General features: G+C 34.0%; 4 protein-coding genes across 4 annotated transcripts; 2 read left to right on the top strand and 2 right to left on the bottom strand.

Moving 5' to 3' along the window:
* Window positions 1-47: 47 nt before the first annotated feature.
* LOC106374556 lies at window positions 48-1,218 on the bottom strand. Its single transcript, XM_022692578.2, has 2 exons — window positions 1,073-1,218; window positions 48-911 (listed from the first exon to the last, which is right to left on the bottom strand). Exon 2 carries the CDS (start codon window positions 866-868, stop codon window positions 263-265), a length of 606 nt encoding a protein of 201 aa, XP_022548299.2. The 5' UTR covers window positions 869-911; window positions 1,073-1,218; the 3' UTR covers window positions 48-262.
* Window positions 1,219-10,686: 9,468 nt separating this feature from the next.
* Window positions 10,687-13,383, top strand: LOC111198997 (probable sodium/metabolite cotransporter BASS4, chloroplastic). Its single transcript, XM_048751956.1, has 11 exons — window positions 10,687-10,695; window positions 10,778-10,856; window positions 11,275-11,333; window positions 11,431-11,499; window positions 11,689-11,802; window positions 11,981-12,002; window positions 12,196-12,263; window positions 12,522-12,586; window positions 12,725-12,872; window positions 12,941-13,042; window positions 13,122-13,383. Exons 1-11 carry the CDS (start codon window positions 10,687-10,689, stop codon window positions 13,200-13,202), a joined length of 816 nt encoding a protein of 271 aa, XP_048607913.1. The 3' UTR covers window positions 13,203-13,383.
* Window positions 13,384-13,540: 157 nt separating this feature from the next.
* On the top strand, window positions 13,541-17,053 carry LOC106405676 (eukaryotic translation initiation factor 3 subunit C). Its single transcript, XM_048754550.1, has 4 exons — window positions 13,541-13,615; window positions 13,760-13,821; window positions 13,909-15,645; window positions 15,946-17,053. The coding sequence occupies exons 2-4, from the start codon at window positions 13,801-13,803 to the stop codon at window positions 16,870-16,872; spliced, it is 2,685 nt and encodes an 894-aa protein (XP_048610507.1). The 5' UTR covers window positions 13,541-13,615; window positions 13,760-13,800; the 3' UTR covers window positions 16,873-17,053.
* On the bottom strand, window positions 16,932-20,797 carry LOC125585471 (leucine-rich repeat receptor-like protein kinase TDR). Its single transcript, XM_048754581.1, has 2 exons — window positions 17,555-20,797; window positions 16,932-17,482 (listed from the first exon to the last, which is right to left on the bottom strand). Exons 1-2 carry the CDS (start codon window positions 18,081-18,083, stop codon window positions 17,181-17,183), a joined length of 831 nt encoding a protein of 276 aa, XP_048610538.1. The 5' UTR covers window positions 18,084-20,797; the 3' UTR covers window positions 16,932-17,180.
* Between the last annotated feature and the right edge of the window lie 407 nt (window positions 20,798-21,204).

Genomic DNA, 21,204 nt, shown 5'->3' with positions numbered 1-21,204 from the left:
TGTAATGCAAATGTTATTATTATTTCTACTTTGATAGAGAAAACTACTTTCAAAATGATATATGGTAAAATCAAAGTCTCATTCCTAAAAGATAACATTGCTTCAAGATACAATCATGTTCCTAGGAACATCTATCAACTTTTGAAAATGAAATAAAAGGCAGAGATAAAGTCACTGAATCAGTATCACACGGATACTAACTCAGCTTCGTTGTAGTTTATTATATCAAGTCTAGAAAGAAAACAGGATTGAGAATTGGTCTTCACTGTTTTTTTCTTCCCTTGTTGACATGAGGGACAGTTGTTGATGAAGACGCCTTTCGTTTTCTTTCTCCTCCGCTAACTCTGAATGCAGGAGGAGGAGGTTGTACCATCTGTTCATTAGACATGTTCGGTTTAGGTGCCGACAAAACCACGGGAACAAATAACGAGCTCGGGAGCTGTCGATCTCTTAATTGAAGCTCGTGGCGCCTCATGTCATAAAGTTTCTTGCCCTTTTCATTGCACAAGAATTTCCAGGAGTCAGACAATATCTTCTTTGCTTTATATGTGCCATCGAGAGACTCGCCATCGTCCATGGTCATGTCCAGAAACAGTTTTCTGTAACGTTCCTGGATTGTTGGAACATCCTCGGTTGGGTAAGCCCCTAAAACAGCGTACCAGTCAACACTACCGATGAATTTCTTATCATACCCGATCAGCACCTGAAGAACGGCATTGAGACGGCGAAGACCAGGAAGCTCGGGAAAGATATAACTAGCGACGTATGCTTTATCTTTGGCTCTACCAAACCTGCCCGCTTTGTAGCACTCCATAGCGGCCTCTTTATGTACTCTAGCTGCGTTTCTAAGGCTTTCCGATTGCAACATTTCTTCCTCAAAATATATCCTTTTAGGTCTTTTAGTTGAAATCCTGCAACATACAGAGACTCTGAGTTTCAATTTGTGAATAATTCTTAAACATAGACCAAGAATAGGTTTGCCAAACATTGATCATAAACTCTTTAACAGAAAATGCGATCTCCAAAAAAAAAAAAGAGAAGATGATGTTGAGTACCGGAAGATAATGTTTACCTCTGGGTGGAGAGAATCAGAACGAGCAGCTTCAAATTACTAGATGACGGATTATCAAATATATATTTGTATGTAATGTAAGAAACCTCAAGATAAACTTTATATAGAACGTCACCGCCCAGTGATGAACACGTCAAGGATTAGTACAAAACTGGTATGCCAGTTTGTATTTTCCTAAAATCCACAAATGTGCTAGGTCAAAACTTATATTCTCAATTTCAAATTATTTCCATGCATATCCAATATCCAAAATAGAAGTAAATCATTTTTTACGTCTGCGTTTTATTTCCCTCTTTGTTTGATGAAGACAATACTTTGAACGAAGACCTTGTTTTAAGTCTCCAAATCCAATTAATAGCAAAATGTTTGGATTTTGTTTGTCGTATGACTTAGGAGGAGACGTAGAGATTTTTTTAAAAAAAAATTAGGAGAGAAAGTGTGTAAAAATCTTAAACTTATATAGCTTTTGAAAAAACTAAATGATAAATGATTTAATTGGTTTTAAGAAAATAAAAAATAAGTAAATAATTATAATATTAATATTTTTATGTATTTTAGAAACTTACATAGTTTTTTTTACTGATGGAGGCGCTCTTATTATTGCCGTTTGGATATTATTGTTTTGAAAGTTCAAAAAATAAGAAAGATAAGTGTGAATCAAGGAGTGTGGACCATTCTCACATAAATAAAGATTTTATTTTCTTTCCTAACAGTTGAAAGATATTTTCTCTCTATAGATTATTTAGGTGGAGATATTTGTTTAAAAATTCTGGCTCCTACTTTCACAATCTATTCTATTAAAAGGGAAGCAACCTTAATAAATCTACTTATAAAGGTTGTTTGGACTCTTTTATTTTTTAGTCCAACCTATTATATATAACTAAATCTTATAACCAATCTATTTTATAGCAACCAAATAAAAATCTCCTACATTTAAATAAAACATATTACTGTTTATTGACTTTAAATATTATAATCTAAACTGTCGACCTATAGCCTTTTAAATATGTACGTAGGTTTTGTATTAACCATTGTTCTATTAGTAATGTTTATATAATATGTTTGTATCGAATGATGGTATGAAAATATTATAAACCAACATTATACCTCATATAACAAGACTTTAATGAACCATATATTAGATATCTATTATTTAAATGAGTCAGTGTTTTCATCACAAAAATATAACAAATTAGTGTTTTCATCAAAGCATTTTAACAACTTACAGGTTTGGTAAAATGTTCATACATAAGAGAGAGTTATATAAGAGTGTACATATATTTGAACAAAAAAAGAATACATACAAAATCTTAAATAAATTAATTCATGAATTATATAATTTAAATAAATTATTTTTTTGACATCATATGATTTTGTAACATAATAATTTACAACATTTTCAAAATATTAATTCACAAATTTTGTATATAATCCAAAGAAAAATCTGCGCTTTTAAAGCGCGGGTCAAAATCTAGTTTATTCTATTAAAAGGGAAGCAGTCTTGAAAAATCTACTTATACAAGGTTGTTTGGACTATTTTAAGAGTTAATAATTTCATGGTCCTACTTAAATTTCTCCTAACAATATATTTTCATAAATTTCTCTGATTTTCTTTAGATATTATAAGTGTACCACTCCTATATAATGGTAACTACTATATTACCTTCTATAATTAAATCTCACCCCTTGATTATAAATTTTTCCATTTAGTTATTGATATCCTATATATGATTTACTAACCAAGAATTTTTTGATGCAATAATATATAAACTCGTGGGTCAATAGACTAATCTATTATGTATGTGACCATATATATATTATATAATGTTTATTTTAATTCTTAAATTCATATCTATATAAAACGAATGGGATGATGCATATCACCATTAAATAATACATGCCATTTGAATTAAAATAGTCTGGTAAGTAATACATGTATTTAAAAAAATGAGTTAATGAAGTATGATAAATAATTATCGCAAAATCATGTTTTACTATAGAACCGATCAAACTTAGTAGTATATTATATTATTTTCAGTTCATAAAAAAACGATATTAACATATAAGTACTGAAAATTTTGAAAAAATGCATATGAAGTTAGTTAAAAATTATCCTCGGGCCAACTTATTTAATTGAGTTTTTACTATAATTCAGATACAACCACTTAAACTATATTATGGAAAATTAAAAAATACAAATAATTTAGAAAATATTGCTCCATATTCTCTCTTTTTTTTTATAAAAAATAAGTTGACTTGATTTTTACTTATGAAGCACAGTTACTAAAATCCAAAATAATGATTAGTATTTTTTTTGGGCAACAAATACAAGTCCACTTCTGTAATTCAATTTAAATAACAAAATAAATTTACAAATATAATTAGGTCCAGAATTAATATTTATATTATTTGAGTTTCAAGCTTGTAGGTTTCCGCGGATTATTCAATCATATATTATATACTAAACACATTGAGATTGGTATAAACTCTTCACCAGGTTTGGAATACCTAAGTTAAACAAGATTTTTCTCTTTTGAAAAAGTATTAACCCCGTGCTTCAAAGCTTGATTCAAAAGTTTGAATTGAGTTTTGAAAAAATATCATCTAATTTATATGGGATTTTATCGGGTCAACCAATATTGGTAAGCGGGTTAATGATAGTTTTTACGTTTTTACCGACTTTTATCAGATTTTTATATATAAGGTTTTAACAAAATTCAGACCATATTTATATGAATCACCTGATTTATTTCTGAGACTGTAGGTTTGGTTCGGGTATATATACTATTAAAAATTCTACAATATATATACTATTAGATTAGCCCAAAATTTGCCAAATAATTTTTTTGTCTCATCAATTCAACAAATATAACTCTTACAAAATACACACAAAATGCAACGATGACGTTGTAACATAAGAATACACATATAAAATCTAAAATAAACTATTTGATAAATTATATAATTTTAAACTAAAATTCTTTTACTTTTTCGATATAATAACACTTTATAACTTAATAATATACTTCAAAACATCAAAACCAAAATAATAATTCATATCAAACAATATTTTTAATCGGAAAAAAGCGCAGGTCAAAATCTAGTTCTAACATTAATCATTTTTAGAATCGATTTACATGTTACACACTTGTTTTCCACACCGATTTTCATGAAGTTAGACTATGTACTTTCCTTCAGTCATTGTGTGTTTATGACTAGCAGAATGTTTGATCTTTTTGGTAGCGAGTTTCTGTTTTTAGCTTATGTTAGCTATATACTGCATAATTAAGCCGAAATAATTGAGTTGATTACACTCATAGACACTTTTTGACTTTCCTTTACACTTAGAGACACTTCTCACATGTGACACACTTTATTGTGGGCCAGCTATAGATTGTGGACAATTTTACCTTTAATGAAAATGACAATCGTGGACACTCACATGATGTGTGGACGTTTGTTGTGTGGATGAGAAATTTTATTTGTGGACAGAAACTGCCAATTTGGCGAAGATTATGGTTTGGAGTGGAATTTATATATGGCATGAGAAATGTGGATGTGGTCATAACTATATACATGTTATAGAAAATTCAATAAACGAGAATACAAATTGCATAATAGATTGGACCGACATTTGGGTTATGTGTGATATGCAACAACAAAATAATAATCTATGCTGTAAACTCAGAAAGATGGAATAAAAAATAGGGACATTTGCTAAAACCAACCCAAATATTCAAGTCAAATGTAAAAGTGTACCCCACTTTCAGTCAAATGCAAAACCAACCTAAAGGAGTAGTGAAAGTACTATTTCACCCTTATGACCAAACAAAAAACATAAATGTATTTTACGTTTCTATCCTTTGGAAGTCTACACGTAATAAAAGAAGTCTACATATATATAGACTTCCTACGAAGTCTACTTTATAGACTTGTTTTGTAGTCTACACTCTAATTTGGTCTACTAATTTAATTTTGAACCTGTATAAAAATAATTATTGTGATATTTTTAATTAATCATCAATATAATGGATAATATGAAGTAAATAAATTAAAATTTCATATAATCGAACAATTTTGAAGAATATATACTAATTTGGTTATCATGTGCTAGACTATGTTCATAGTTTAGAAACAAAAGGTTCTAACATGTTATGTCTTTTAGTAGTTGATTTCATAGGGTTAGATTTTAGATTTTGTTTTTTTTTTGTTTTATTAACTTAAATCTGCATATTAATGTTTAGTAGTTTATATTTTGTATAAATGAGACTTTTTGATTATCAAGCAAAACATTTAGGGTTTGATATTTGTGGTTTAGGGTTTCGTAGACCTACAATAAAGTCTATTTATCTGAAGACGTCTTTTTCAGTCTATATTTTTCAATTTGTTTTACAAAAAATCATTATATTTAAACTAAGTTAAGTTCCTTAAGAATAAAAAAGTGAAATCATATACTATAACTATTAAAAAATAAAGAAATAAATTTAATAAATCATATATTAAAATTATTAAAATAATAAAGAATAAACAACAATAATTAAATTATTATAGTAGACTTCCAAAAAGGTCTACTATGTTATAGTAAGATCTACTCCAAAATTTTAATTTTAGTAGACTTCAAACGAAGTCTACAGTATCGTAAATTTTAACCTAGTTACATTTTTGTCTCCCTATATAAACAAAATTTATTCAATCTCTCTCTAAAGTGGCTGCACAAGTTCTTAAAACTCTCTCCCTTCTCTCTAAAACTTTCTCTCTTCTCTCTAAAATTCTCTCAATTGTTTCTAAATCTCTCTCATTATCTTCTTTCTCTCTAAAATTTTCTCAAGTCTTTCTCACAATATTATCTTGTCATTTTAGATATTATGATTCATGGTTTTCATCTTCTCCTTTAAAAAATGTAAGTTTTAGATCTATAGATTTTAAATGTGTATTTTATGTTTATTTCTCACAATATTATCTTTTTTTGGTAGGTATTATCACTCATGGATTTCATCATCTCCTCTAAAAATGTAAGTTTTAGATTAATAGATTTTAAATATGTATTTACATGTTTATATTCAAATAAATTTATAGATCAAGCTCTCTACATTAATTTGCTACTAGTTTACCTTATAAATTATATTATGTAAAGTATTTTAAGATTTAAAATTATTTTCACATTTCAAAATATATAGATTTTTCAGATCTGAAAATTATCAGACAGTGTAGACTTCTAAAGAAGTTTACTAAAGCTTGCAGACTTCATATGAAGTTTACTAAACCATAAAGTTTAAGCAGACTTCATTGGAAGTCTACAAAAATATGACTTTAATTTTTTTTCTATGTTTTTTAATAATTTTATCTTATTTTGCAGGTATTTTCTTCCATAGTTGTTCTCTTCTCCTCCTAGAAATGTAAGGTTTACATCTATAGATTTAAAATATGTGTTCTAGTATTTATATTCAAATAAAGTTACATATTAAAATTCATATTAATATGTCTTTAATTTATAACTATTTTGTCTATTAAATCATATTTTTAAAAGTTTTTTAGATTTAAACTTATTTCATATTTTTAATGTATTATTTTTCAGATCTATTTTTTTTGATAGAGTAGACTTCATTTGAAATCTACTTAAAACTTACGGCTGGTAGACTTCAAATGAAGTCTACTAGCCTTGAATTTTAAGCAAATTTCATTAGAAGTTTACTCAAATATGATTTTAATTTTTATCTTATTTTTTAAAATTTTATTTTATTTTGCAGGTATTCTCTTCCAATATTTTCAAATCATCTTCCCAAAAATGTAAGCTTTCCATATATTCATTATAAGATATTTTGTGTTTATAATGAACTAAATTTATAGATTCATACATTATCTTTTTGCTTTGTTACAAGGATGACAAAAAACCATTTTTGAAATATTTTCCAGAACAAAGTATTTTCAAATTTTCTAAATGCACACTTTTAAATATGAAAATTTTCCATTAGTGTAGACTTCAACTAAAGTCTACTAAACAATAACTTTACGTAGACTTAATAAAAAGTCTACTAAAATATGATTTTATTTTTTATCTTATGTTTTTCTCATAACTCTATCTTATTTGGCAGGTACTTTTTCCAAGACTTTATTTGAAGCATCAAGATTATGAAAAATCAAACATACTCAAGAATACTTTTTAATATATTGCTCTGTAATAACTTTCATAATAAAATATTAATTTTTAAATAATTTTTTAATGCATAATCTATAAACATTGTATTCATTTTTAGTTGTTTTCACTTGTATGATATTATTAATTTTTTGTTAGATATCAATTTTTTCACAAGATCTAACCAACCAAACAAGTAAAACCACCATAAGCTAAAATAATAACTAACACACATGTGAGAAGAAGAAAATCTATACAAAATTTTCCCAAAAATTTTCAAGAATAATACTAATCAAAACAATTTGCAATAAGTATCAAGTGTATAATTATAACACATTAAATTGTGAAATTCATCCAAGACCATTAAAATTTTACTAACATACACTGTAAAATAATTAAATCATGAAAAAATATGATGAATAATACACAAATACACTTTTAATAGAATTTACGACGTAGACTTCAACTGCAGTCTACATTTGTAGATTTACAAAAACGTCTACACTTATTATTTAACATATAGTCAATCCAAATTTTTTTAGTGTATTGGCGCAGGCTTGATACACAAAGGCGTACAAAGTGTGTCTTAGATAACTCGATCAAGTTCCGTACTTGTCGATTATTCGTGACAGGCATAAGAGGAGTATATTCCTATTCGGAGTCATTTGTTTTAAATGATGTTTGGTAAGGAATAGGTTAGCACCATCTTCTCAATTTTGTTGTCCAGATCATAATCTTCTTGTGTCATTTCAAGAAGTTTACCATGTGTACAGCCATCATGCACAAGGAACATTCTTCAACCTTTCCGATTCTTCATCTTTTTCGAATATTTTGTCACCCAAAATGTCTTTGGCCCATACTTCACACTCGCTCTAAGTTTCCAACCACATCCTTGAACACGACACTTAGCCACATACAGAGTTTTTGTTGTCTTATATGCTGAAAATGTAAAATTATATTCCACAGTCACCGACTTCAGCTTTGAAACAAGCTCAGCCTTACTAGCAAAACTATAAACGAAGACTTAGAAATACGTCTACAATTATTAGCTAACAACATTGTCAAATCAAATGAATTATACCTTCATAATTATAAAAAAAAAAATTATTTTCAAAATCACTCAAACCCATTAGGATTAACTAACACACACTGTCAAACAAAAAAACTAGAAAAAATTTAATGAATAATACACAAATTCACATTTTTATAGATTTTTCTATGAAGACTTAATATTTAGTCTCTGAAGATGTTGACGTTCTTTTCAGTTTACAGACGTAGACTGTCAAATAGGTCTACTCTTTGGGTTGGTTTTTGCAATTGACCATTTTACGGGTTGCTTTCTATAGTTGAATAAAAGTTGTAATTTTGTACATGTAGACTTTCATTTCAGTCTACAATTTAAAAAGGTTACTTTTTGCAATTGACCAGAATTCATCCAAGATTTGACTTTCAGAACTAGACTTCATATGCAGTCTACATGTTTGAATTTTTTTGAAAGAGGTTAGTTTTGCAATTGACCAAGTTTGACTTCAAATCAGTAGATTAAAATGAACGTCTACGGGTGTGTAGACTTCTTGTGAAGTCTACTCTCAAATCCGACGGGTTGGTTTTGCATTTGACCAAAATAAAAAAGTAGACTTTATACGCAGTCTACATTTTTTTTTTAAGATAAGAAGACTGCATATGAAGTCTACAATTTAATAAATTTTTGATTGCTTTTTAAACTTTTTGGTCAAACACAAAACTAACCTATTCCACGAAGTCAAAGTTTTGGTCAAATGCAAAACTGACCTTTTATAGACTTTGTTGGCAGTCTACATTTTGTAGACTTCCGTTGAAGTCTATTTTGAAAAGTCAAAAGTTCGGTCAAATGAAAAACTAACCTCTTTTAGGTAGACGTCTTAGTAAGTCTACCGAAAGTTTTATTTTTGTTGTCAAAGGTAAAGACGGAGACTACTGGGGAAGTCTGCGTTAGAAAAAAAATTTGTCTGCTCAATTGCAAAACTAACCCGTGCGTTGACAAATAGACTGCATCGTAAGTCTCCACGGAGGCGTAGACATACAAAACAGTCTACCGTCGCGACACAGATCTGAAAAAGAACGAAAACCATGTAAATAGTTACATTTTTCATGTGTAAAGCTTGTTTCCAACCTTTTCAACCGTCCAAACTCCAAATATGAGCAAAAAGAAGCATCTTTAACGATTCACTAATGAAGAAACTCGAAAATATGAAGTTTGTGATTATGAAAATGATAGTTATGAGAGTTTTTTAGATGGAAATGTAGAGGAGATGAGAGAAAATGAAGTTTTTTGGGTTATAATGAGAAAAAAAAGTGGTTGAAAATTGAATTCTAGAGCTTTAGAGCTCAAAAATGGTGGTTCATGGTGGTTGGAAAAATTGATGATGATGGCATTTTTGTAAATAAGAAGAAATGGTTAGGGTGTATTTGATTTTTTGTTAATTTCGAAATTAATAAAAAAATAAATAAAAATGGCAATTTTGTGAATAATTCAAAAACATAAGGATAGTATGGAAATTTTATTGATGAATAGTATAGACAAAAAAAAAAGGGTTGGTTTTGGATTTGACTTGAAAATATGGGTTGGTTTTGAAAAACACCCTAAAAAATATTACATATATGAGAACAAAACATATCTTTGTATGCAGATGTATAGAGATGAGAAGCTTCCAATATAACCATGACATAGCTCTCATTACTGTAATATCAACTGCAATGTTATTAATCGGTTAATTGGCTGTGGGCGCCTCACCTGCATCCAGTTCACCAAACAAGACATCACCATAAGTCACCCCACTAGTCCTCAGAGATCATGTCCACATGGAGCAATACCACAACGTCCCATCCACATATCACCCATCCCCACATCAACCGTCCACACACAACCCATCCACGAGTCAGCTATCCACATGCCGCCTATCCACACACCACCTGTGTACCCCTCCGGAGTCCACACATTCCACCCATCAAAATTAAAATTGAAACTTTGCAGATCTGGGTTTTACAATCCATAACGACACTAAGAAACCAACAAAACAAAAATGAATCTTATAGAATCTAAACTTGGATAAACAAATTTATACCCCACGGATAAATATGGTATGAATTGTGAAGAAACTAACCTCACTTTGTTTCTGGATTTTGTTAAAAAAATCAACTTTTTAACTCTTGTTATATGAACTGATTGAAAGAAGAAATATGATAGACAAAGCGAAAGATGAGTTTGGCTTTCATAGTGTTCTACAAATTGAAGAAGATGAAAAAAATTGAAATTCTAAAATAAATGTGAGAAGTGAGTAAAGTAAATCTGAATTTTGAAAATAAAGATAGAAAAGAGATTAGAGATTCAGATTTGTATTTTTAATTGGTTTTTTTATTTTTATCTACTTGAGATGAGATAGAAAGAATTTATAGTTGTATCTTAGTTGAGGGTAGAAAGGACAAATTACATAGAAAAAATATGTTGCAAGTGGGAAGTGTCTTCAAATGTAATTCCAAAGTGATAATGTGTCTTATGGGTAAATTTTTCGAAATAATTTCTCCTTTTACAGGCCTCTATTTTGTTGCTCACTCCATCCTTCTCAAGGCTAGTTATGCTATTCCAACTCCAACCTCAGGAACTTGTTACTGGTTACTCTATCTCTCTCTTTACTTTAGAATGAATTAGACTTCGAAAGATCCCTTTCCTGATTTTTTACTGCTTATCGACTTGCATTGGTTTACCGTCAGTAAATCTACAGTTTGAGTTAAACTGTACCTGGTTTGATAACTAGCCAATTTTGTAGTTTCTGAGATATAAGTGTTATACTGGTTGACCAAAGAACAAATTTCATTTCCTTTGTGATTTTGTATCCAACAGCATCCACATTGTTGTCTTGTTTAGATCTTGATGGACGGGAAAAGCATATTAGTTGCATAATATAAATGCAACTTGATTAGTTAGTGCTCTGTAGTCTTCTCTTGATACATTATTCTTCAGTTAATCACTTAATTGATGCAGAGATTTGAGGACTCTGAAACTTAACTATATCCTTATACCTGTTTACAGGGCTAGGTATATTTTGCTGTATGCCAACCACCTTATCTAGTGGTGTTGCCCTCACTCACGTACTCAGTTTGATATATATATTTCCAATTCAATATTTTGTGCACAATTGTTGTTTTTTTCTGCGTTCTCCATTAACTTACCACAATTCCAATTCAGCTTGCTGGGGGAAACTCTGCTCTTGCTCTGGCGGTCACTGTGGCATCCAACTTGTTAGGCATTTTAACTGTAAGTACATACTTATCTGTTACCCCTTTGAAACTAGGAATTGATCATTCTGAATCAATTATAGTTCTAGTCAGTTTGCTTCCTGGTCTATTCAACGATTGCTAGGCAATTGTTTCAAAATAGCATAAGGTCTTGCATTATGATTTAAGTCACTGATGCTAACATGGTTAGCTTGACCCATTTTATCAGATTCCATTTTGGGTATCAAGATACATAGCCGGAGGAGTAGGGGTCTCGTTTCCAACTGACCAACTATTCAGAAGTCTTATAGTTACTCTGTTAATCCCTTTGATCATTGGCAAGGTGAGACCATCTTTCTGTGTGTCCTACCTTTTGTTACTGCAATGATGATTTCATTTCAGATTTTATTATATGGGACACTAATTGTGAAAGCTTTAGTATTCAGTGGCGGTTGTTGCCAAAACCTATTTTATCACTTACGAGTGAGGCTTTGACATATGTGTGTGTTTATCTGTTATAGGTTATTTGGGAAACATTCAAAGGTGAGCCTCATTTGATATCTCTCCCCTTTCTGGTGAAACTAATTTGAATATATAAACTCTATGGTTAATCATCTTGAATATTTTCAAATGTGATATACAAGTGATGATAATTGACTAACTCTATTGAAAACAGTTTTGGAGGAGAGCCACTTTAGCGTGACAATGAGTCTCTTTGTTGAAATGTGTGATACAGGTTTCGCAAACTTTGTTGACAATAACCGTAAACTGTTTTCGAGAATGAACGCAATCTGCCTCAGTTTGGTCTCAACCATTTCTAGCAGGAATCTTAATGTTGACACTTTATCCGTAGGAAGTTAGAACTATTCCCATGAAATTGATGTGCCTATTGCCTTTTCAAAGCTTGAATCAAATAGTGGAGATCATATGGTCATAATTACAAACAATAAATGGACCACTACCTCTCTGACTACTTCAAATGGTCTCTGACTTTGTTATTGCATTTACCTTTTTTTTTTGGAAGGAACTTGATAGTATGTTTATCTCATGATACCAATCTAGGTGCCATGGATCCAAGTTAGCAGGCCAAGATCACTGCTACTATCCGTGAGCCTAAGGTTTTTCTTGCCGCCGAATGTATGCATTAATTCTTCTTTAACATGAATCATTTTATTAATAACATGTAAAAGATGAGTGTTCTCTAGTTGTGTTGCTGTTAAGAACATCTGACTGGTTTGCTTCTAGAAATTGGGAAACACACGGAGAACCTTTATGTCTTGTAACAGTTTGCTGCATCTTTCTCTACTAGCATTCAATGCTCTTTCAATCCGCATCCTCTCAGGTCTTTCAGGTGATTATAATAGTAAGAACTCCAAAGGAAATGGCACAGCAGTTTTGCTCGTTGCAAGCCAGGTACTAACAAAATTTTCACCGATCTGATCTCTTAATTTGAAAGTCATGGCTTGTTTCCGTGCCTATAGAAAACATTACCGGTAATGGTGGCGGTGGTGGAGCAGTTGCGTGGCGCATTTGGTGAACCAGGGCTTTTGGTTCTTCCTTGTGTAGCTGCACACTTAAACCAGGTTCAAAGTTGTATTGTCCCCCCTTCCATTATGATATTTTGTTGTGCATACTCTTATCGTTTAACATACTTTTGTGTAGATCATGATTGATTCAATTCTTGTCAACGTATGGCTCCGGAAGAGTAATAATGCATCTTCCACTGGTGTAAAGACAGCTTAAGAAAGGATGAGATAGAAGCTATGAAACCAATGTTGTTGAAGATCATGGAAGAGTTTTGTTTCAGACTGAGTCCTATTGTTTTGCAGATTCATTTGTATAAATTTTCTGAAACGTTGTAAAATTTATTTGTATTGACTAATCAAAACCGTTTGTGATTAAAAATGTTAATTGTACAAAGCAATCCACAATTTCATAGATAATCCAACAAGCAGTAAGTAATTATTAAACCGGGCGGTTTGAGATATCAATTAGAATTACGGTTTATTAACTGCGCATAAATACCAAGCCGACCGGTTTAGCTCCATCCAAGAACTACGTCGGTTTAATTCGTGACTAGAAAACCCTAATACCACTTATCTTCTTCACAGAGATTCTCATCAGGCATCTCTACCTTGGTTCGTCTCCATTGAGGTACTCATTCCTTCTTCATCTCTGTTCGACTTTGATGTAAATCGATTCGATTTCTTCGTGTTAAAAACTGTACTGAGTCGTTCGAATCTGAAGTTATTTGTATGTAATCTGGTTTGTATCGCTCCTCTGGTTATGGTGTTCTCAGGTTTAAGCTCTCCTGCTAAAGAAGAAGAAGAAGAAGAAGAAGATGTCTCGTTTTTTCGCTCAGGTTCCCTTCTCGTTTCGCTACACATGAATCTCTCTCTCTTGTTAGATTCAGTTTCTCAATCGATTTCGTTGCTATGTTCGTTCACAGGGTGGTAGTGACAGCGAGGATGAGAGTGATATCGAGGAAGAGATCCAGGAGGTTCAGAACAACGACATCAACAACCGTTACCTTCAAGATAACAGCGACGACGACGATGACACTGATACCAAACGTGTCATCAAGCCAACCAAGGACAAGCGTTTCGAGGAGATGACGCACACCGTTGAGCAGATGAAGAACGCTATGAAGATCAACGATTGGGTCAGTCTCCAGGAGAATTTCGACAAGGTCAACAAACAGCTTGAGAAAGTTATGAGGATCACCGAGGCTGTCAAGCCTCCTTCCTTGTACATCAAAACGCTTGTCATGTTGGAGGATTTCTTGAACGAGGCCTTGGCTAATAAGGAAGCCAAGAAGAAGATGAGTCCTAGCAACTCCAAGGCCTTGAACGCCATGAGGCAGAAGCTCAAGAAGAACAATAAGCTGTACGAGGAGGATATTAATAAGTACAGGGAGGCTCCGGAGGTTGAGGAGGAGAATGAGCCGGAAGATGAGGATGATGAGGATGAGGAAGACGAGGATGAGGAAGACGATGATAGCAAAGAGGCTGTGACTGACGAGGAGGTGGATGAAACTACTGATACTCGCTGGGAGACTATGCTTAACAAGAAAGATAAGCAGATGGAGAAGCTCCTTAGTAAAGATCCTAAGGAGATCACTTGGGACTGGGTCAACCAGAAGTTTAAAGAGATTATGGCTGCTCGTGGGAGGAAGGGGACTGCTCGTTTTGACCTTGTTGATCAGCTTACACACTTGACCAAGATCGCCAAGACTCCTGCTCAGAAGCTCGAAATCTTGTTTAGCGTTATCTCAGCACAGTTTGATGTGAATCCAGGTCTCAGCGGACACATGCCTATCAAGGTCTGGAAGAAATGCGTGCTCAACATGCTCACCATACTGGACATCCTTGTCAAGTACAATAACATTGTTGTGGATGATACAATTGAGCCTGATGAGAATGAAACTTCCAAGCCAGCAGATTATGATGGAACAATCAGGGTCTGGGGAAATTTGGTTGCGTTCATTGAGAGGATTGACACTGAGTTTTTCAAGAGCTTGCAGTCAATTGATCCTCACACCCGTGAGTATGTTGAGAGACTGAGGGATGAGCCCATGTTCTTGGCCCTTGCTCAGAACATCCAGGACTACTTTGAGCGGATGGGTGATTTCAAAGCTGCTGCAAAGGTAGCCCTGAGACGAGTTGAGTCAATATACTACAAGCCCCAGGAAGTTTATGAGGCTATGAGGAAGCTGGCTGAGTTGGTTGAAGAAGAGGAAGAAGCTGAGGATGCCGAGGAGGAAAGTGGACCTATTTCTTCATTCATTGTTGTTCCAGAGGTTGTTCCCCGTATGCCTACCTTCCCAGAGAGCGGCCGAGCAATGATGGATATTCTCGTGTCCCTTATCTACAGAAATGGAGATGAGAGGACCAAAGCCCGTGCAATGTTATGTGATATCTATCACCATGCATTGATGGACAACTTTGGGACTGCGAGAGACTTGTTGCTAATGAGTCATCTCCAAGACAACATTCAGCACATGGACATCTCAACACAGATCCTCTTTAACAGGACCATGGCGCAGCTTGGCCTTTGTGCTTTCCGTGTTGGAATGATCACTGAATCCCATAGCTGCCTCTCGGAGCTGTACTCTGGTCAAAGAGTGAGGGAGTTGCTTGCCCAAGGTGTCTCGCAAAGTCGATACCATGAGAAGACACCCGAACAGGTAATTACTCTTATTCTGTCAGTAGCTCTTCTGATACAAATAGAAAGTGAAAATGAATTGTTTCATCATATAGTTCTGACTAATCAGATTAATGAATTGTTTCTTCATATAGTTCTGACTAATCAGATTAGAGTATGAATTAACTATTCAAACCTGAGCTTCTTGTGTATATTATATTTCTGCTGCATTTGAGGGCTCTACATTTTGTTTCCTTTCATAAAAGTCTGTTTTATCTATTTCAACACGGATGCTTATGGTCAGTATACTTATATGTGATGTATACATATGTTGATTTAACAGGAAAGGTTGGAGAGGAGGAGACAAATGCCATACCACATGCACATAAACCTCGAGCTTCTGGAGGCTGTTCATCTCATCGGCGCTATGCTACTTGAAGTCCCAAACATGGCAGCAAACTCGCTTGAAGCCAGACGTAGAGTGATCAGCAAGAACTTCCGTCGCCTGCTTGAGATCAGCGAGAGGCAAGCGTTCAATGCACCACCTGAGAATGTGCGTGATCACGTCATGGCAGCCACCAGAGCCCTGACCAAAGGAGATTTCCAGACCGCGTTTGAGGTTCTGAACTCTCTTGAGGTCTGGAGAATGCTCAAGAACCGTGAAAGCATCCTCGAAATGGTCAAAGCTAGGATCAAAGAAGAAGCTCTAAGGACTTACCTATTCACATACTCGAGCTCCTACGAGTCCCTAAGCCTTGAACAGCTGGCTAAGATGTTTGATGTCACCGAAGCACAGGTTCACAGCATTGTGAGCAAGATGATGATCAACGAAGAGCTTCACGCAAGCTGGGACCAGCCAACACGATGCATAGTCTTCCATGAAGTGCAACACAGCAGATTACAGTCGTTGGCTTTCCAGTTAACCGAGAAACTTTCGGTTTTGGCTGAAAGTAATGAAAGGGCAATGGAAGCAAGAACCGGTGGAGGTGGTCTTGATCTGAGCTCAAGGAGGAGGGACAACAATCAGGACTATGCAGGAGCAGCATCAGGTGGTGGGAGATGGCAGGACAACAACATGAATTCTGGATATGGAGGAAGACAAGGTAACAACAGATCTGGATATGGAGGAAGACCAGGACAGCCTAGAGACTGGTCGGGCCAGAACCGAGGTGGAGGATATGCAGCAAGAGCTGGCTCAGGAAACAGAGGTGGTATGCAAATGGATGGCTCAACTCGTATGGTGAGTCTTAACCGAGGTGTTCGCGCTTAGAGATGTTGAGTGTGTTCATCTAGAGGTCTCTTTTAAGACGTTTTGTTATGTTTTTTTGGTTTGTTGTCGGTTAAGGTTTGGATCTGTCTTTAATAAGTTGCTTCAGTACTTTAAATTACTTTGTTGCAGAGTTGTTTGAACAATATTATTTTCTATTCAAACTCTGGTTTAAAAGCTGAAACACACTAATACAAGAACGGCATCATCATGTAACATATGGTTCGAACAAAAGTCGCACAACTAATGTTTTAGTACAATACTATATAGAAGGGAAAACTATGTGTAGTTCAACACTGTCTGCAGTACACCTATTTCAACCTACTACTACTATGTGGTTCAGACAAAAACCTGAGTGCATCTTCCATACAGGGACGGTCACACTGGTTACTTGATATGCATAGAAGTGCAACCTCAACGACTCTTTTAACTTGTTGTTCAAAACCATTTTCGTTTTCTGCATACACTTCTCGTAGAAGAACATCCTTAGGCTTGTTATGTACCAATCTACCTGCATCCCTCAGCTTACCATTTGATAAGATCTCCAAAACAAGCTCTCCAAAGCTGTAAACGTCCTTTTGCTGCTCTGCTCGTATCACATCGTTCATCTGATCTGCATTTTTAGAGAGCTTAGTGTTAGAAACTACTATACTTAATGCTAAGAATTTTCGTCATGGTTAGTTACCTGAAGAGACCAAGCCTTTGTTCAAATGTAGCATGTACTTGAACCCAAACTCACCCAAGCAAGGCTCCGTGTTATTATCATCATTAAACAAAACGTTACTAGACTTCACATCGCCATGTGGAATTGCAGGGTAACATTCATGGTGAAGGAAGCAAAGCCCCTTTGCAACTCCACTGATGATCCTCTTCTTAGTAACCCAATCTCTCTTCTTTGTCCTCATCTTCTCAGCCAGAGTCCCGGTATGCAGATTATTATTATCATACAACACATACACAAGATGGTTGTTGTAACAAAACCCAAGCAACCTAACTAGATTGATATGTCTTGCATTCCCCATCTGCGTTAAAACCTTCAACACAACACCTCTCTTCTTGCCTTGAAGCTCTATTTTCCTCACTGTAACTGTGATTCCTGTTGGCAGAACCGCTTTACACATAGAGGATGATACTTGAGGAGGCTCTTCAGGTGAACCAAAGCTCCTCAAAACATCATCTGCTGTGAAATGAGGGAGACCAGAGAAAGACACCATATTCCACCTCCCCGAACTTCTATGACGAACATAGTACAACCCCAAGGTTCCAGCTACTATTATTACAAAGGAAACTAGACAAGCCCTACCAGAACAGACACAAGCTTCCTCGAGCTGTAAGCAGTCAAAGGAAGTCCACACAAGTTTGCATTCCCTTCATATGCCTCTTTCCCCATTGATCTAAACACTTTGTCAGAAGGGATGGAACCAGCCAAGTTGTTGTCTGATAAATCCAAGACTTTCAGATGTGGAAGCTTTGCTAGTTCCTCAGGAACACCACCTGCAATGATGTTTCCAGCTAAATCCATCTTGTAAAGAGACCAGCAAGAGGATACCGAGGCATGCAGAAAAACTTCAAAGCACTTTCAGCTTCCTTAAACCATATCACAAAAAGTTGTAGTTTAGATACCGAGGCATGCAGAAAAATGCTACCAGATCTCTGCTAGTCAAACAAAGCCTTAATGCATGATGCATCTCCTGTTTTTAATGATCCTACTCCTAATTAATTTGCTGATGTCACATTGGAATTGATAAACTCTCTTCTCACACTAAAACATAATCAACATGTAATGTAACAATGGATGGACTGCATACTTACGTGAATGCCTTGAAAGAACACAAGACTATAGTCACAAAATTGGAAAAGAAAAAAAAAAGGTTAGAAGCATTGGTAGAATACCGAGAAACTGCAAGGCAGAAGCTGCAAGGTTCATAATAACATGGTCGATATGCTCCCATGGCTTTGCGATTGGAAGCACCGTTTGTTTCAACCTCTTCTTTGCATTTCCTTCTTCAGTCTTCCTTCAGTGTGTAAAAATATAGGTCGAAGAATTTTTGTCATCTTAGGGAAATTTCTTAATATTAGATTTGAACTCCCCAAAAAAAGAAGAAGATTTGAACTCCAGCAATACTTAGCAGATGCCTGTTTGTTTGTACATCTCTCATCTCCATCTAAATGATCTTTCCAAATGATCCATCTGCATATTGTTCGAGACTGTTCATTTCTCGGTTCATCTAGATGTATCATTTAATAGAATTTATGTTCGTTTGCTCATTTCTATTTTTCTCATTTCAATTTAATGTAGATGATTTTAATAAACAAATTACTTATATATTTTTTTCGGCAAGAAAGTATGTTATTACGGTTTTGGTAAGAAAATGATTTTGCGATTTTGAGAGAAAACGCATTTTGGTTGATTTGGCGGAAAAATGTTTTCACGGTTTTGGCGGAAAAATATGTTTTCATGGTTTTGGCAGAAAAATATGTTTTATGATTTTAAATTTTGGCGAGAAAAATGTATTTTTACGGTTTGGCGGGAAAATGAATTTTATGGTTTGGCGGAAAAATACGTTTTACAGTTTAGGTGGAAAATGTGTTTGCCATTTTTTTGCCGGAAAATGAAATTCCTGGAAAATATATTTTTACGGTTTTGACGTAAATGCGTTTTTGTGATGAGGGGAAAATGTGTTTTACGGTTTTGGCGAAAAATATGTTTCACGGTTTTGGCAGGACAATGTGTTTTTATGATTTTAGCGGGAAAATGTGTTTTTGTAATTTTGGCGGAAAAATATGGTTTTGCGATTTTGGCGCGAAATGCATTTTTGTGGTTTTGGTGGGAAAATGCGTTTTGTGGTTTTGGCAAGAAAATGTGTTTTTTTTTTGTTTTGGTAGGATTCATTTAAAATCTCATTTTTGGTAATTTTCCCTACAAATATCATAAAACCACATGACTCAATACAATATGAGTATGAAACCTCATTTAATAATTAGTCATATTTAAAAGTATACTATATTTCTAAATTAATATCATTTAAATTTACTTATATACCATATAAAATAGGAATTTTCATGTTTATCACTTTCATGGTATCATTATTCATCTTTATCACCACTAAAAGAAAATTTTCAAAAATATCTTCTTCGTTAAGTGGCAAAAAACTTTTATACCTTTGTTCTCTCTATATATAATAAATAATTATTTAAATAAAAAATAAAAGAACATTTTTTATGTTTTTGATTTATAATTTTCTGATTTCAACTTTTTATAAATTTTGTTTTTTTATTTTTTTCAAAATTTATTTTTTGAAAATCAAAAATTATGTTTGAAACTATTTTTTTTATTTTTTAAGTATTTATTTATATATTTATTAGAATACTAAATTTCACATTCCAAAAATCCTAGCCTCACCTTTCAACTCTAAACCCTAAGTCTAGATTGAAAGTGAATATGTTTCACTTGAAATGTACGTTGTATACTCTTCACAATATATAGTACAAAGTTTTTGAGAGATCACAGGATATACTCTCGTATCTAACGTGAATACAAGAGGAGAATATCTTAACTATACGCAGAAAGTTATCTCATCTAATACCCTCCCGCAGTTGGAGCGTTGGTTCTCCGACACCAAGACTGGACCTGAAGCTTGTGAACAAGGAAGAAGGAAGACCTTTGGTGAAGATGTCTGTGCTGTAGTGTCAACGGAATGTGAAAGACTCGCACCTCTCCCATACGAACTTTCTCACGCACAAAGTGGATGTCTATTGCTAAGTGCTTGGTTCGTTGGTGCTGAACAGGATTGGTAGAGGGAGACAGCACTCACATTGTCACAATATACAATAGTTGCTTGTTTTAGCGGTATTCTCATTTTGAGAAAAAGGTTTCGTAGCCAGCGTTCGCTCAGTTACTGATGCGTCGACATTAGCAAGGAGATCGGCGATCGATTTGAGTTCTTGACAGTAAGAATGGATTGTGAGATCACCAATCTCTTTTGTGCGGAGTTTGTGGTCTAACTGAATGGGTCATGCCTCTTTGTTGTTGCGGAAGAAGTTTTCCAGTCGGATTCATATCTCCCTCGATGTTCCTCCAGTTTTGAATGTGCTCTTGAAGAGATCCTTCGTTAGAGTCCCGTAGAGCCAGAGCTTGACCAGAACATCTCGCTTCTTCCAGGCGTCGTCATTGTCATTCGCGGGTAAGAGGGTTCCATCGAGATGTACAGAGAGTCAAAGCTCTGACAATGAGTGAGGAATAGCTCCCTCCATGCATCATAATTGCCATCATCAATATCCAGGAGAAAGGGAATGTGGAATTTGATATTGGTTACCTCGTAGGCTCGTTCATAT

Source organism: Brassica napus, chromosome A2 (assembly GCF_020379485.1).
Source record: "Brassica napus cultivar Da-Ae chromosome A2, Da-Ae, whole genome shotgun sequence".
NCBI classification, from domain to species: Eukaryota; Viridiplantae; Streptophyta; class Magnoliopsida; order Brassicales; family Brassicaceae; genus Brassica; species Brassica napus.
The sequence above is the reverse complement of the archived record's forward strand: the minus strand, read 5'-3'. Positions and strand labels throughout refer to the sequence as shown.